Here is a 17,956-nt window from a genome sequence, read left to right on the forward strand (position 1 = left end):
CCGGGCCCACCCAAGGCAGCTCACGAGTCGCGGGCGGCTTTCGGGCCGGCCACAGGGCACGGGCTAATTTTACACTCCTATCAATGTGAATGTTAACATGTCAATGTGAATATTCACATTGTCAACGGGCCGGGCCGGGCCCGACAAGGGCCTGGGCTTCGGGCTGCCCACGGGTCACGGGCCAATTTTGCACTATTGTCAATGTTAATATTAATGTTAATATGTCAATGTGAATATTCACATTGTCAACGGGCCGGGCCGGGCCCGACAAGGGCCCGGGCTTCGGGCTGCCCACGGGTCACGGGCCAATTTTGCACTATTGTCAATGTTAATGTTAATGTTAATATGTCAATGTGAATATTCACATTGTGAACGGGCCTACCCGGGCCCACCCCAGGCAGCGGGTTGGTTTCGGGCCGCCCATGGGCCACAGGCCAATTTTACACTCCTATCAATGTGAATGTTAACTTGTCAATGTGAATATTCATATTATCAACGGGCCGGGCCGGGCTGGGCCTATTTTTTTGGCCTGCGGGCCGGCCCGGCCCGACTCGAATTTTTCCGGGCACCCACGAGGATCGACATGGGCCGGGCCCTTACACATTGACGATATGAACATTTACATTGACGGTGTGAACATTCACATTAAGGGTATTTTGGTAATTATGTCACTCATAGGACTTATTGAAACATAAGAAAATAATGTGAACTAAATGGAACATAAGTAGATGAAAAGGGTATTTTGGTCTTCTTATCTCAAATTGGACCTAATGGAATAGTAAAAAAGAATATGGGTTAGATGGAATAAAGCTCTTAGAAAATGGATTCATCAAAAAAGTTCCAAATTTTTTATCAGACAATATCAAATCTATTTATATTTGATTTTCAATTATTAATTTTTTTTGCACAAAATATTAAAAGTCAAAATCAATTTTTAAATTTAAAAATAAATACTCGCACATCGCACAATCAAATATAAAAGATATAATTGATGATGCTGACAGGGTCTTTTTTTAGTTCGTGCATAGTTTGGGTAATTAATTAATGTATTATCTCATATTAGTTTGTTGACAAAATAAACAAAAAAAAAAAGGATCTATGTTTGTATTTTCAGTTTCTTTCACTTCTAAAATTTGATTTTGCTCCTTAAACTATCACGTAATAATTAATTTATTTTTATTTTTTAAATTATATCAATTTTACACTTAAACTATTTAATTTAAAAAAAAATAAATTAACCCTTGCTATTAGCTTCCATCTAAATTAAACGAAATATATTGATGTGGAACCAAAACTTTATTTAAAATTTTATTTTACCTCCCAAACTATTTTCAAATATCAATTAAATCTCTGGATATATTAAAATTCTAAATAATAAATTTTATCTCATAAAGTAAGAAAAATAGACTTTAAAAAAAGTATTAAAAAATATAAAAGCCTCATTTTAAATTATCATTTTATGCCTCAAATTACATGCAGTCGACCCTAAAAAAACTAATTGAGATCATGCTCTCTCTCTCTCTCTCTCTCTCTCTCTCTCTCTCTCATACACACATCATTTGCAACTAGTTTATCCCCTAAATAAATTTTAATATGACTGATCAACTAATAGTAAGTTGAAAATTGTCTGGCTAAAATTTAGACCACATGTGTTTTGAGATAAACATATTTTTTTCAAAATTTGGGAAGTGATATTAAACGGTGAAAATGAATATCTTGAGATTTCCGCTTACAAAATCGAGATTATTACCTATTCAGCCATATCACCGACCCAAGAGCACTCTAATGCTAAAATTAACAACTCTTCAGAGAATATTCAATAGCACAAATACTTAAATATTTTTATTTAAAATTTAGGAAAAATTGGTCTAGGGTCCCTCTCCTACTTTTCATAATGGAAGAGATCCACAAAATTATTTTTTGATGTCTAAGATCCCTAAACATAAAACAGAGAAATTTCAGTCGGCTTCCCCCTAATACTCTCTCTGATCTGATCCACAACTATATACACACATACACACGCATATATTGGTGTTTATTTTTAATTCATGGCAACGGTTGGACCTTATCTTGCCGAAGTTTACGTGATGCGGAAGCTCCATAAGGAGAAGATGAAGAGAACAGAAAAGGAAAGGGAAGATAAAGAAGAGTTTCCTGTGGTTGTTTTCCCAGAATGTTCAAGAAAATCCACCCAAACACAGTGGCGCCACCACCGGATTCCATTGTAAGAGAAGCTGAGAAATGGAACCACAAGATAGTTGATTAAAGTTGAGATTAAAGTTTGTGTATTTTGTTTTTTTCATCAATTTCATTTTGTGTTTTGATTGTTGTGCAACTTTGTTTATTGATTTTGAGTACTTGTTGATGCACTGGATCATTTATTTATTTATTTATTTTTAATTTAGAGGCAATAATGAGTTACACAATATTGATAGTCCCATTAACATTTGGTGAATGGTTTTTGAACTCAATCATCAAGTTCTGTTCATAAAAATACAACTTTACTGTAAATAGAGAGAATTTCTCTGGTTTCAATCCAGAGAATTTCTCTGGTTTGTCTGGTTTGAAGAGAATTTCTCTGGTTTTGGACCAGAGAAATTTGTGGGTTAGAGCCAGAGAAATTTGCGAAGTCAAAGAAATTTCCTGGATAGCTATACAAATTTCCTTTCCACAATTTTCTCTGGATTTATTTGGTACTCAGAGAAATTTCAATTTTCTCTGGAGAGAATTTCTTTGGAACTGAAATTTCTCTGGATTTCAATTTTCTCTGGAGAGAATTTCTCTGGGACTGAAATTTCTCTGGATTTCAATTTTCTCTGGAGAGAATTTCTCTGGGACTGAAATTTCTCTGGATCCTGTTAAGGGACCTTAGACATCATGAAAATATTTGATGTCCTTTATATTATAAAATCATAATATCAGGGACCTTAAAAAAAATACCCCTAAAATTTATGTTTCTTGCATTTTTAGATGAAAATTTAATATTTAATATTTAAATTAATTTCTTTAATGTAGGGGTCTAATTCATATTTGAAGATAGTTTAAAGGGTAAAATGAAATTTCAAATAAAATTTTGTGTCATATAAGGAAATTTCATCTGGTTTAGACGATAATTAATGGCAAGAGTAAAATTGATTTAAAATCGAATAATTTATGTGTAAAATTGATATAATTAAAATGACAGTGATTGGAATAATTTTTGAGTGGTAGTTTGAAGGGCAAAATAAATTTCCTCAATCTTTTTTGGGGAAAATATTTTAAATGTAAATTAAATAATTACATAATTTTGATAGATATATGTGGATTTTGTTTTTGCAATTTTTTGTTTCTTAATGTGCTTGATTATTTTTATTTTTTAACAATTGATAGGCAAAAATAGAGGAAGAAAAAAAACATAATAACCTAACAATAAAACTTAAACCCATAAACAGCTCAGCATCAACCCTTGATCTAATGCTTTTTGTATTTCTTCCCATAAAAAGAAGAAGAAAAGAAAATACTTTGTATTTTAACAACTCTTCTTCTTCTCCTTCTTATAAATATTAAAACAAGTGGGAAGAATGGAGTAGGTTAGCAGTTGAAATTAGATATACCAAACACAAATACGAAATCGAAAGTCACGGAGTAAAGATTATTCATGGAAAAGATGAATTTTATTGGATAATTATAAATTTATGAACAAATCACATTTTATTTGATAAAATAAACAATGAATATTATTATAAACTTAAAACATTTATTTTTTAAAATAAAATGTGATTTATTCTTATACTAGCGTATACCCGTGCCTGAAGGCACGGTGTAAATAATGATGAATAGCTATCATTGGTACAATTTCCCCTTTACTGAATTACTAAAATTCTATGGCATTACCTTTGTTTACAACAATTAATTTCTTCATTAATCCAACATGGATATCCATTTTCAAATAATGTATCAAAAATAATGCATGTATTAAGCACTAAGTACAATAAAGCAAACTTATTGGAAAAGAGCTGCAGATCTAATATAAATTACATAGCCTATGTTTGGGAAGTTGGGTTTAAGGACTTAGCCAAAGAAGCCAAAAAATGCTGGGTTTGAGGACTTAGCAAAAGAAGCCAAAAATGTTTTTCAGAATAGAAAATGGCATAGGCAAACAACCATTGTCTATTTAATCAAAAACAGAACCAGCCAAGTGATATTTTATTTTGGTAACCACCACTAAGAAATCATTAGTAAGAAATACAAAACCCATTCCAGAGAGCGGATCATTAGATTCATCCTTACCCTATACAATTCACAATCAAAATCGAAATTTCAAGTGAATACCTCTATTTGAGAACATATTCAAAGCATGAGAACTGTGAAAATCAAATTGAAAAATACCTGAAGATGCAAATCCAACCTATCAAACATCTAGATTACCTAAAAAGTACCTGCTTTATTAATCACTTCAATAATTAATTAGCAGTAGTGATATGAAGCATTAATTAGGAGTATCAACTAATAAAAACCAAATGACACCAACTAATGTACTTGAAAAAAATAAAAATAAATAAAAGTGAACCAACTAATAGGGGAGGGGGGGAATATAAAAATCAACAACTAAAATTTTCCGTAAACTACAGACTACCTTAAGATGCATTATGGTTCAAAAAAATTTTGTTTTGTTTTTTTTTCTTTTCTTTTCAAAGAGTAGGGAGTGAATTCACAGGAAGAAAAAAAATTCTTAAATGAAGACATGGAACTCAATACACCAATTTATAGAAAATCCAACCAAGCACTTCAACTAAATTCAGAAAACACCAACTTTACCAGCACTTCAACTAAGCCCTCAAAAAATCATACACATACAAAAAATCATACCTGAAAGAAGTCAGCAAACCCTATACCAACACTTCAAACTGCAAAATTATGAAATTGAACAAAGAAAATTAGCGAACTTGATACCAAACTTGAACATGCGAACTAAATTACTCAATTACTCAAAGGGAGAAAAAGAGAAATCAAATTACCTTTGAACAACGGTACAACGATGATGTGGTTGTGGCTGGAACAAAGAAATCTAGGAAAGGAGAGCCAAATTTCACAGCAAAATCATGAAATTGAACAAAGACATGAAGAAATGTCAGCGATCTTGATACCAAACTCGATAGTTTCCTAAATGAAGACATGAAACTCAATACACCAAATAAACTCAAAATTTAGAATCGAAATTCATAAAATTTATAGAAACAGAGCATTTCAACTAAGCCCTCAACTTCATAGTAAAACAATCTAACCCCAAAGTAGCAGCATAATCATGAAATTGAACAGCTGTACCAAATTCGAATAGCAAAATCATGAAACTCGATGATTATGAAATTACCTTTGAACAGCAGTACATCGATGATGTGGTTGTGGCTGGAATAAAGAAATCTGGGAAAAGAGAGCCAAATTTCACAGCAAAATCATGAAATTGAACAAAGACATGAACAAAAAAATTCATACACATACAAATGTCAGTGATCTTGATACCAAACCTGACGGTTTCCTAAATGAAGACATGAAACTAAATACACCGAATAAACTCCAAATTCTGAAAATTTATAGAAACAGAGCACTTCAACTAAGCCCTCAACTTCATAGTAAAATAGCAAAATCATGAAATTGAACAGCGGTACCAAATTTGAACAGCAAAATCATGAAAAAAATTATAATAACAAATAAACTGTAAAAAAACCCAACAATTAAAAAAAACAAAAAAATAATAAATTATATGGAACAAAAAAAATTGGAGATTTATTATTTCACAACAATCAAAACCCAACAATTAAAAAAAACAAAACAAAAAAACAATAAATTAAAATTTGAATGAAAAATATAGTAAAATATTCATTCTACAATATAAATGCTTTGAAAGTTAGAAAATACTAATAACATAGTAAAATATTCATTCTACATCAAATTGTAGTAGGCTAGTAGCTAAATGTAATATATGGTCTCCTTCATGTAACTTCAGTGCATAATCACAAAAAGCATGTTACAATACTTAGACTACATCCAATAAAGGTGTTTAATATTGTGCAGAACTATCTAAACTTTTCTTCTTCTTTTTCTTCTTTTTTTTTATTTTTTATTTTTTACTTTATTTTAATAACTGAGAACGAATCCTAGCAGGGCCCTTTGAAACAAATCAATCTTGTGAAGATTCTATTCACTAACCCTTTCAATGGTGCTACAAATTCCCATTTCTGAGGTTTAGCATCCTTATCCCTGCATATCTGTAATAAATTGAAAAGATTACAATCCCTTTTTCGCAAAATATAGTGGAAATATACTTCAAATTTTAACTATATCAGTACTTGGAGACCATAGACGTCATCTGTTGCCAACAGTGTTAGAAATTTTTTTTGAAGATTTACAGTTTCATCAAATTAGGGATTCTTTACGTTTGCTTTGGGAAGACATGGTGGCTAATTCATCATATTCTCGACGGTAGAGGACAGAGGCACCGTAGCGGGTTGAGAAACCTAGGCCAACAACCAGTTCACAAAAGCTGTTTGATTAGCAAGCCAAAAAATTAGATAGAAAGAAAAAATGACCTGTAAACAAATGACACGTAAACAAAACCCTAAAATAAGCTGTTGGAAGAATCCCTTATTTCCATAACTTCATTGTCTATTGCAACACCTAAAAGATTCATCCTGGTCTAAGCATTCTTAATTTCATGTTCACTTGTTGATGTATTATTCTCTCACACCTGGTTCTCTGTTGCTCCCATCTCTTCTACCACTGTAATTATCAACCACTTCATCAGGATTCCCTTTAAAAACATCAGTTGAATGTCCAACATTGTGTCCTCAAGTTCATAGCAAACGAACGACTCCTCTTCCTCTAATAAATGCAAAACCTAACAAAAACCAAATATTTCAAGACCAAACAATTATTAATACAATAAATTATTCTGTGTTTAATCTCTTTTTCTCTGATGTATGACTCTATTTGTTTAGAAAATAAAAGAATAAACATAATAATTTTTTTAGGCTCAAATATAAATATCTATTCAAAGTGTGACTAAATTAGTGGGTTGACGATAATAGTTAATATATATTAAGCGGGTGGACTTGGATTTAATAATTCTTTTCTGCTAAATTTTGGATGACTAAATTAGGTTGATGCTAGTCTGGCTCTGTTTAGGCTTAAAGTAACATGTATATTTCTTATTATGTAGTGTAATCCCAATTTGATCGATGTTCACCACTGATTCCAAGAATTCAGTTCCTCCACATGATCTATCTCCACTACATTCCAAAATCTTTTAGACACCAAAGCAGTTATCTCCTTTCAAAGTCCCTAACAATTAACTCCAATCCTTACAACTTCATTTTAAAATTGAGTAATGATATACAAATAAAAAAATACATGCAGAACGATATAGTTGAATTCTCAAATTATCATTTAAAAAATAAAAAAAAAACCCACCAAGATGATTCTAAATTTCAAAAAAATTTACTGCCACATCATTCTAATTAACTGAATTTGTATGAAAATTTTAGTAGAAAAGAATTTTCCTTCTAAATTTGGTCTATCAAAAAATTTGGGAAAATTGTTCGTTCATAGATTGAAATTATAACTAACACAAAAAAATGACCATCTATACATGCTGGAATCTGGAGCTTTCCATGTGCCGACTATTTTCTCAATTGGATGGGAAACTTGTTCGTTCATAGATTGAAATTACAGTTAACATCAAACTTTGTTTGACCAAAGAGAATACGGAGAGTGTCCATTTTACATTTTAAGAAAAGGGAATATCGCAAAAATGGGCTCAAGTGACAAAGAAAGGTGACAAATCTGAAAACATTCCCATCAAATTCAAACAAAATACGGAGAGTTTCACCTTTACAGAAAGAAAAAAATCAAAAAAAAGTGAGACCCACATAATACCTAGGCAACGTGAGCCTCGCCTATGCAGAAATTATCAAATAGGTCCAGTGGCGCACTAATTTGTATGCATCCCTGGCTTTTTTTTTTCACAAAATGCACGTTTCAATTTCAAACTAAGAATCTGCTTGGCGTAAAATTGTTGCCCATACAGGACCTCCAACAATGAATGAGAGAGATAAGAGAGAGAAGAATTTATATTTCAAAATTTGTAAATTTTCATTGAAGATGGTTCATATATATATATACCAGAAGAAGCTTCTCTGAATGTGGTACACCTCAATCGAAGTGCTTCTTACACATAGATATATAGAAAAGCTGTAAATATAACTAAAGTCTACTTTCCTGCAAGAATAAAGATGCCTTTGGTGTTCTTTTTCCCTTTCTTTTGCTAGGTCCTCTCGTGTCACTTTCAAAACTGTCCTTTTGCAAGCCGAGTTCGAGAGGCAGAAGGAGTTGCCGTCGGTGGAGATCGGAGGAGAGAGAAGATCTGAGATCTGGGAAAAGATGAAGAGTTGCTGTCAGTGGAGTTCGGAGGCGGCGCAACGGTGGAAGCGGAGCGGCAGTGGAAAGGAAGGAGTGGAAGAGGAAGAGAGAGAGAGAGATCTGAAGAGAGAGAACACCTGAGAAGTTGGAGACGGAGGGAGAGAGAGAGAGAAGTGCAAATAAAAACAAATCATCTCAGCATTGGGTGGGACGCTGGGTGGGTGGGTGGGAGAGAGGGATTGTTTTGGGCGGGAATGCAAAAATGTGACAAAGCATCTCAGCCTTTAATTAATAAAAACAAATCATCTCAGTTTCCAAATTAAATGTATCTCTAAGATATTTGTATACATTTTCAAAAACTATCTTCCCTTATTATATAGATGTCGGATGAATTTGATATCTTTCATAAATAACGAGATAGATAGTTCAGATCATCTATATACTTGGATTGGTAAGAAAAATGTTAAAGACTCCAACAAAATTACTAAATTATTTATCAAACACTCACAAAGGTATGGAAATATGAATCCCATATTAGGTTGTTTGAGATGTGTTATATAAACGCACTTTTTGACTTTTTTGTTAAAAAAGTAGAGAAAAAATATGTATGTTTGGGATCATTTTTTAACTTTTTACGAAAAGATGTATAATAAAATATTGTAATAAAATCAAAATAACCATTCTACCCTTGTTGTCTTTTTTACTTAAACTTTTTGACTTTTGGATAGTTGAATTAAAGGCAAAATAATAATTTTGTCCTCTAAGCTTTCTTCAAATAGTATAAATTTTTTGACATTTTTAAAATTTTTAACTTTTATAGATTATTTCAAATAAGACTAATAAAAAATTTAATTTTTTTTAAAAAAATTCCTAATATTACTTAGATTAGTATGTAAAGGTATAGAGGGAAGTCGGTCCCATTTATACGAGCTTGTAGCTGGGAAGTCCAGGGTGGGCCAAACGCGGAGAAAAGGGACCGTTTGCGTGAAATTTGGGCGCCAAGTCTCACTTCTTGGGCTCACGTTGTATTCGCCTTCATATTCTGTCTTTCTCTGATGGTTTTGTACTACCTACTATATATATACAAATAGACATAGATATTACCACGGGACCACCACGATATCTATATATATGCATCTAAACATTTTCACCCCCACTTCGTCACTTCTTCGTTCTCCTCTCTCTCGATCGAATTTTCTCTCTCTCTCTCTCTCTCTCTCTCTCTCTCTCTCTCTCTATAGATCGGAGCTCTGTATCAGTCTGCAATGGCTGCTGCCACTTTGAGCGCCGCAGATTCCGAGAAGCTCTCCAAGCTCCAATCTGCTGTAGCTGGCCTCTCTCAAATCAGGTTACTCTACTTACTTCTTCGCAATCTTCTTCATTTTTTTTTTTCTGTTTCATTCCAAGGCTTTCAGTGTTCGATATCGCACTGGAACACAACAGATCTGAGTTTGCATTGTTTTGATTTGCAGTGATAATGAGAAATCTGGATTCATAAACCTAGTCGCTCGCTCTCTCAGGTATAAATGCAATAGCAATTCATTTCCCTTTGATTGATCTTGTCGTTACTATATATGAATCGTTTTAGTCTTCTCTCATCTGTGTCCTCGTTATTGCCAAATTGAATTGAGAAATATGAACACAACAATTCCAAATGTGAATGAATGTGATGTTTACTATTTTAACAATTATTGAATTGGCTCGTATGGGGCCAACTTATGTAAACGGTGATGATGTCTAGTGTTCTTTCTTAGGTGCTAATGTTGAGTAAATTTATTTTCTTTCATTTTTCTTAGCAAGCAAACAAAATGGATGCGTTGACATTTATTTTTAATAAATCTTGTGTCACATTGCATTGAAGTGGCGAAGCACAGCACGTAGAATGGAGTAAGATTCAGACTCCTACTGATGAGGTGGTGGTTCCTTATGACAGTTTGGCACCCACACCGGAAGGTAATTTCTTCACTATGGGGGGTTTCTTCTTATTAACATGTTTATGCTACTACAAATTTTGCGCTAATAAATTTTGTGTGTATTTTTGATGCAATCGAACTCTTTCTAAAGAACGTTGTTTGTGAATCTCTGAATTGTTACAGATCCTGCCGAAACCAAGAAGCTTTTGGACAAACTTGTTGTGCTAAAGCTTAATGGAGGCTTGGGAACAACAATGGGTTGTACTGGTCCTAAGTATGCATCCACCTCCTCAGTATATTTGGTTTTCTTGTCTATTCTCACAAGTAAATTATTTAAATTGTTTTATGATTTTCTCTTGTTCTGGTTGAATTACTTAGCACCTTTTAGCTCCCCTGTAACTTATCTGAATGGCGTTGTGTTTCTGAACTCTGTTTTGGTGTGGTTCTTCAATGCTGTTTATTATTGTTGGTTTTGGTCATCTCAAGTGGGTATCGAAGCCAACATATTTGACCATGTGCTAATTGTGAATTGTGATGCTAAATATGATGTTATGAATGCTTATTCATTTGACCATATCTAAGTTGCTAATAAGGGTCTCCTTTATATTTGCAATGATTATAATTGCTTAACAATGGTCTCTCTATATTTCCATGATAGTATTTGTCTGACAGAACTCTGAATAATTTTTTTGCTGCCTTGTACTAGCAATCTAGCACTCATAGTCTGGGGTCCTGATCTCAATTATGCTCTTCGGCTGAATAGTTACTGCAGTTAGGATTATGTCTATTTCTGCCAAAATTGACCTGCATTATGCTTTTGATGACTTTTTTCTTCAGCCTAGAATGGGTTGGTAATTTTCCTTTCAATATATGGTTTAACCTAACCCATTTTCAACTACGTGATTGTCACAGATGCTAAAAGCTCCAGCATCTATTTACGTATATTAAAATAATTTATTGGGCTATCAGGTGAAGTATGGTATCTCCAAGAGAAAGTAGACTGGGTTACTTTATAGGCGAAACTGGTAATGGTATCTCGAAGAGAAAGTAGACCGGGTTACTTTATAGGTGAAACTGATATAGCTTCATTCTTTGTTACCTGGACTTTTTATTTCACCTTGGGATTGCCATGCAACATCTAGAATATAGGTCCATTGGTTGGGAATGTTGTTTAAAACACTTCTTCCCTTGTCATTCATTTTTCCGTATGTCCGAACTAGGATGTGTTACTTGCCAGATGGAGCTGCAATGACTTTAGTGTAGAAGATTGTAGCTTTTCCTTTTGTTACACAAACTCTTCACATCATCTTGCAGTATCCTTGTGACACCACCCCATCTGTCACTCATATGTGAGTCGACGCAGTTGGTTTCTTGTTTAATTCTAAAGTACATTTCTGTAAATCTGAAACTGACTAAACTTAAACTTACGAAGATGACAAATTTGTATAAAAATTCATTCAAGAATATTGATTTATTTAATTTTTTAATACCAATTCGTAGCTATCTCTAAATCTATGAATTGCTTTTTTCCATCTTTTAAACCACAAGTTTCAGTAACCTTTATTGACAGATGATAACTATGAACTGGTATCTGCATCTCCCTTCGAGCACAACTTTTGCAATTTTTTTATTTTTTGTTTTTTGCAATTGTCGTTATTACCAAATGTACGTAAAATTTTCATACATTAAAGTCCCTGATCATTTGTTGTAATTCTTGATGTAGTTGATTTGTCCTTTTGTGATGCAGATCTGTCATTGAAGTTCGTAATGAGTTGACATTCCTAGACTTAATTGTCATCCAAATTGAGGTCTTTAACAATTTATTACATACATCTGTTTATATTTCTGGTTAATGTTTTTGTTGTTCTATTTTCCTTGCAATTGAGTCTTCCCATTTTGCATAGTCCCTGAACTCCAAGTATGGATGCAATGTGCCGCTGCTACTAATGAACTCATTCAACACCCATGATGATACACAGAAGGTGAACAAAAATTTGTTTTACATTTCTTATTTTTAAATCTTTTTATTTGTTATAGTATAATACTGATTGGTTGAAGTTATGGATGTAGATTGTAGAAAAATATGCTAAATCAAACATTGAGGTCCATACATTTAATCAGGTTCGTAAACCTTATGAGAAGTTTCCCCAGTAACCATTTCTGGTACTTTTTGGAATTCTATAATATTGAATGTTGTCTTTTTTCTTTTGATTTACATAGAGCCAGTATCCTCGTCTGGTTGTTGAAGATTTTATGCCACTTCCGTGCAAAGGAAATACTAGCAAAGATGGATGGTAGTGTTTAACTCGTGTGTTGATTGTTTTAGTTACATAATATATTTTTTCTGTTAGTTCTTATTTTCACCTTACAAAACGTTTTGCTTGTGAAGGTATCCTCCTGGCCATGGTGATGTGTTTCCATCATTGAAGAATAGTGGCAAGCTCGATGCATTATTGTCTCAGGTTTTTGCTTTAATTTCTAGTTTATTTCTCCAATTTTTTGACAAGAGCTTCTAGTACATTCAATTTGTAAGATATCTTTAGTTTATAATTTTTTGTCAATTTCATTTCATCCTTTCACAGGGAAAGGAATATGTCTTTGTTGCAAACTCAGATAACTTGGGGGCTGTCGTTGATCTGAGTATCCTCATTATGGTTCTCTTTGGCCTTTCATTCATACCTTCTACATTTTTACTAGTTATATGCATTGTTAGTGGCAAACTAAGGTGAATAGTGGATCGTTTGAATAGTTGTTTCTTAATCTAGTGTTGCAGAAATCCTGAATCATTTGATTCGAAACAAGAATGAGTACTGTATGGAGGTATTTAAAGGTGGTGGTTGTAAATCAAACTTCTTCCTCTCCAAAACTATTTCTATAGGTTCTTGACTATTGCAGGTGACACCCAAAACTTTGGCTGATGTGAAAGGCGGTACTCTGATTTCCTATGACGGAAAGGTTCAGGTATATACTTGTCATTGAATATTCATGGTTTTCCTGAGTACCTCTATAATTTTGCTCCTTAAAATGTGTAGCATGGTTTATAAAGCAACTTATGTATAATTTCTTGATAAATATCATTAATATGATGAATTTCTTAATAAGATACAAGTGAGGTTGATATTGACAGTCGGTTTTATGTTTCAATTGAATTGCATTCAAAGGTGTCCCATCATTTTAAATTTTCTTAGAACTAGACATCCTCTGGATAGTTGGGGGGGCACACATGTCAATTGCATAGACACACATGAAACATGTGGCAAGTATGAAGAAAATAACTTGGGATTAAATGAAAATAAAAATAATGTGGATTTATACCTATTACATCACTTTTCCTGTAGTCTTTTTAATTTTAGGAATTCTAGAGCCCAAAACTTCCAATTTATTTATGAATAGAGCTTTCTAAAATTGTGTTAGGTATTCTTTGTGCTTTCCACTGCTGGACTCTTTAAGCTTTTCTTTGGTCAATCATCATGCCCAACTTCTTTCGGTGCCACCAAACGTATCACCTCCTACATCAAACAACTCCTACTATCAACAAAATACTTCCTGTTGTTATATTACTTGAATAATTTTGAGCATTTGGTAGTTGCCTGATGTAGTTTAATCTGTGTTTGTTAAATATTCTTGGGTACTGTTTAGTTTTTCTTTCGGTTGAAAGATTTTTCAGGTTGTGCCATGTTTAATTGTTTGCAACCTGCAAAATATTAAATTTTACTCTGGTGCTATAAATTAATTACATGAATTTATGCTTCAAATACAAGTTTCTTACTCATGTTTTCATTGCCTTTGTGTGATGCAGCTCCTGGAGATTGCACAAGTTCCTGATTCACATGTGAACTCTAGTCCCCCTCTTTTGCTTTTTTCTTTTATTGTTTGTCCGACCTTATTTCTGTTATACTTGCATCCACACTTAAAGCTTAATTAATTGAAGCAATTTGTACTTTTGGTGGTTTCTTAGACCAGTTTTTTCTCCCTTTTTTGCAATTTTTTTTTTTTTTTTTTTTTATTGTTTAATTTTTTAACGTTCATACAGCTAGAAAAGCCACAAGAAATAGGTAAATCATGTTGGGGAAATTCTTCTCTTTAATATGCAGAGGTGCCCATCTTTGGGGTTATAGAGAAAGAGGGGGATGAAATGAGGATGTAATGTATAATTTTCTAAATTCTACATTATGGGGACTTGAGTAGCCTTATTCCATTGATAAATTTAGAAAATTTTGGACCAGATAAGGAAATTCGGTATACCAATTTTCGTGGAGAAAGGTGTTTGCTTCTGCTATCATGAAATTAGATTTTAATGAGGTAGAACATTAGGAACATGATTTCTAGGGTGGGTACATTTGTATAGACTCACTAGCCTGTCACTCAAGTATACTAATCCAATTTAGCTTAATAACCAAAGACAAATAATGTATGTTTCTGGTGTTGATAATGAATTCCAAGTTTGGGATAGTTGGATTCTCTTTAAAACAATGCCCTAGTGTCCTCTTTTATCATAGTTTGAAATGCATGCTCACTAGTTTTAAATTTCTTTGCAAAGTTTTTGCTGATGCAATTGTTTTGTCCAGGTCAATGAATTCAAATCTATTGAGAAGTTCAAAATTTTCAATACCAACAACTTGTAAGTCATGCTTTTTTACATGTAAGCATGCAGAAATTAAACACTAACTCCATATTGCGCCAGGTGGGTGAACTTGCATGCAATTAAACGACTTGTTGAAACAAATGCATTGAAGATGGAGATTATTCCAAACCCTAAGGTATCTGTTTGTTTCTCTACATCGATGGTCATGCAACTAACAAGTCAATTTTAATGGTCTAGTGTTTGATGAAATTAATCTGGTTCTCAGGAAGTGGATGGAATAAAAGTTATGCAGCTGGAAACAGCGGCTGGTGCTGCAATCCGGGTACACTCTACATGCATCAAATTATTCTTGATATCTGCCATTTTGATTGCTGTGTTCAAAGTTTTAAAACATTATTTGTTTCCATCTTTTGTGAACCAGTTCTTCGATCATGCTATTGGTATTAATGGTCCTCGATCTCGATTCCTTCCAGTGAAAGCATCTTCTGATTTGCTTCTTGTCCAGGTTAAACTTCCAATGCTAAATTTAGGATTCTTCTGCCTATTGATCCAATTATTTGGTTGTTTTAAGATATCCATTTGCTCTTTTTGCAGTCTGATCTTTACACCTTGAATGATGGCTATGTGACCCGAAACAAAGCTAGAGCAAATCCTGCAAATCCTTCTATTGAATTGGGACCTGAATTTAAAAAGGTAGTAATTTATTCCATTGGATTGCAGCACCTTTTAATATTACACTGTTGGTCATCAAATTTTCTTTCCAGGTTGCTGACTTCTTGAGTCGTTTCAAGTCCATCCCTAGTATCATTGAACTTGATAGCTTAAAGGTGACTGGTGATGTTTGGTTTGGATCTGGCATTACTCTCAAGGTATTATACAATATGTCCGCTCTTGTTCCATTTCTGCCACTCTTTTACCTGAGGTTTTGCTGGTGGAGTCTGGAAACTATACATATATGTACACAGATACACTCTTGTTTTCATTTCCTTTATTTTTGCAAGTTCCACCACAAAACTCCTTTAAAATGTGGTTGTTATTTTCAGGGAAAAGTGGTAATTGCTGCAAAATCCGGGGTAAAGTTGGAAATCCCTGATGGAGCTGTAATTGCTAACAAGGTAGTTTTCTTGAGGCCACAATTTTTTTTAGACATTAATATATAGGAAGTTTATTATCTTAATACTTTGTTGTGTTGTATCAATGTGCAGGAGATCAATGGTCCTAACGATATTTGAAACTGAGCTCATATTGTAACACTGAGTTTACTTGAAGGTTGAGTGCTGTATTGTTTGTTTTGACCATGTAATATTTTTGATAGTTAAAATAAATGCACGATTTTGTGCTGCCGATGGCAATTACAATGCGTGCATGGAGATGTGTTTGTTGAAGCGGTTGGGTTTTTGTCCAATCCGCTAAGGTGGAGGACGTGCGTTTATGGTTGCATTAATATTAATAGTTTAACAAAATAATAATATCAAGTTTAGTTAATAAAATGAGCCTGGAGACATGGTATTGGAATGTGGATTAGTACTCTTCGGACATGGTATTCCTTATATGAGAGACTATTAAATCCCGAGAAAGGAGTGGTACACATAATGAGAGGTTAAAAACAGGTTTTGACTAATTGATAATTACAAAATTAATACAATTTTGTCAGTCTCTCCCTAGGACATTACCAATTCAAAGACTAAGTTCAGAGACCAATCTCTTCCTAGTTTTTATCACAAAAATTGTATTATATTGGTTACTTGTTTTTTTCTTGTTTTGAAAAAATTATTGATGTAAAACAAAGTACAAGAATTACAAATAAAATACATCAATAAAAAGAATAGGGCAAGAAAATAGCATAAAAGCTTTAAAAATATAGAAAATGTTTGACATCCCTAAAAGAGCTCTCTCAATTTGACCCACAATGATGTATCATGATAGATATTAACTTTTGATTTATCAAACACTCAATTATATAGGCCTCTCTTGGCAAGAAGTTAAAAGCCAGCATTTTTAACATCTTTTGGGTCATATTACCTCTTTACTTTTTTACACATTTAAAAAAAAAAAGCTAGAAAAAGTCAAAAACTAGCTTTTAACCTACTTCCTAAAACAACCATTGGATTTCACTATCTTATCATATCATTATGAATAAATTTAAAGATTTAAACCGTGAGTCTAACATTTCTAAAAAAATCATATATCAAGAAGTTTTTTTTGATCAACGAAAGAAGAGAACTTTATTGATGATAACAAAACATACATTACATATGGGAAACCATTAATAAAGAAAAGACAAGAGCAAGATAGCATCATAGCACCCCAACCTATCCCAACTAGGTTGGTACCAAAAAGGAAACCCAATCATATGCTAGCTCAAGTCTAAATGTTGGTGAGAAACCAACCAAAAAATAGAAAAATCACCCCAAAACAGATGAGTACCATACATTCAACTAACCCCACCGGTTAAATCTACCAAACAACAAACAACAAACAACAATCTCAAGATCCAAAAATTAGCCTCTGATCCTATTTTGCTGCCTTGAGCAAGATCTTACTTGCTGAAGGTTGAACACCACATCATTAATAGAAAAATGTAGATTTAACAGGTGGTTGAATTTCATGGAACAAACATTCATTTCTGAGCTTCCACACAGGTCACACGATAGCAAAAGGAATAGAATGTCATATCCTCCTTTCAAACCTGCTGCCACTTGTACCTAACCACCATTCCAAAAGACCTCCAATAGACCCAGGAATTGCCTAAGACAAGTTCCACCAATCCAATAATTTAGACCTTATTTTTCATACCAAAGGGCTTGCAGCAGTATGCGACTGACAGTTTCCACATATATCAAGAAGTTGACATGCACCAAGCTTATCAGGAGCTATACCAAAGCCTCACAACCAACAGAACAATAAAATAAAGACAACCTAGCCACAAACAATTAAACAGGAAAGGCACCTAAAAAAACAAAACAAATAAAAAAATCACACCACCATTGGAGAAATCACACCTGAAATTCCTATACCAAGAAATCGAAGCAGCCTCAAATTCCTTCTAGTAGTCTTCATTTCA

The 17,956-nt window shown here is 33.3% G+C and overlaps 1 protein-coding gene and 1 long non-coding RNA gene across 2 annotated transcripts; one reads left to right on the forward strand and one right to left on the reverse strand.

Annotated features, from left to right (window-relative positions):
* Window positions 1-4,988: 4,988 nt before the first annotated feature.
* LOC145820345 (uncharacterized) lies at window positions 4,989-7,864 on the reverse strand. Its single transcript, XR_014361650.1, has 4 exons — window positions 6,725-7,864; window positions 6,187-6,245; window positions 5,351-5,400; window positions 4,989-5,047 (listed from the first exon to the last, which is right to left on the reverse strand). It is a non-coding gene; the product is annotated as an uncharacterized LOC145820345 (long non-coding RNA).
* A 1,488-nt stretch (window positions 7,865-9,352) lies between these two features.
* On the forward strand, window positions 9,353-16,252 carry LOC114323250 (UTP--glucose-1-phosphate uridylyltransferase). Its single transcript, XM_028270792.2, has 21 exons — window positions 9,353-9,742; window positions 9,867-9,914; window positions 10,256-10,347; window positions 10,491-10,581; window positions 12,055-12,115; window positions 12,212-12,289; window positions 12,378-12,428; window positions 12,528-12,601; window positions 12,697-12,769; window positions 12,890-12,947; window positions 13,081-13,127; window positions 13,203-13,268; window positions 14,107-14,139; window positions 14,876-14,928; window positions 14,992-15,067; window positions 15,158-15,214; window positions 15,314-15,397; window positions 15,487-15,585; window positions 15,657-15,761; window positions 15,936-16,007; window positions 16,098-16,252. Exons 1-21 carry the CDS (start codon window positions 9,660-9,662, stop codon window positions 16,122-16,124), a joined length of 1,428 nt encoding a protein of 475 aa, XP_028126593.2. The 5' UTR covers window positions 9,353-9,659; the 3' UTR covers window positions 16,125-16,252.
* Window positions 16,253-17,956: the final 1,704 nt, after the last annotated feature.

Source organism: Camellia sinensis, chromosome 1 (genome assembly GCF_055761805.1).
Source record: "Camellia sinensis isolate YWXY chromosome 1, ASM5576180v1, whole genome shotgun sequence".
Lineage (NCBI taxonomy): Eukaryota > Viridiplantae > Streptophyta > Magnoliopsida > Ericales > Theaceae > Camellia > Camellia sinensis.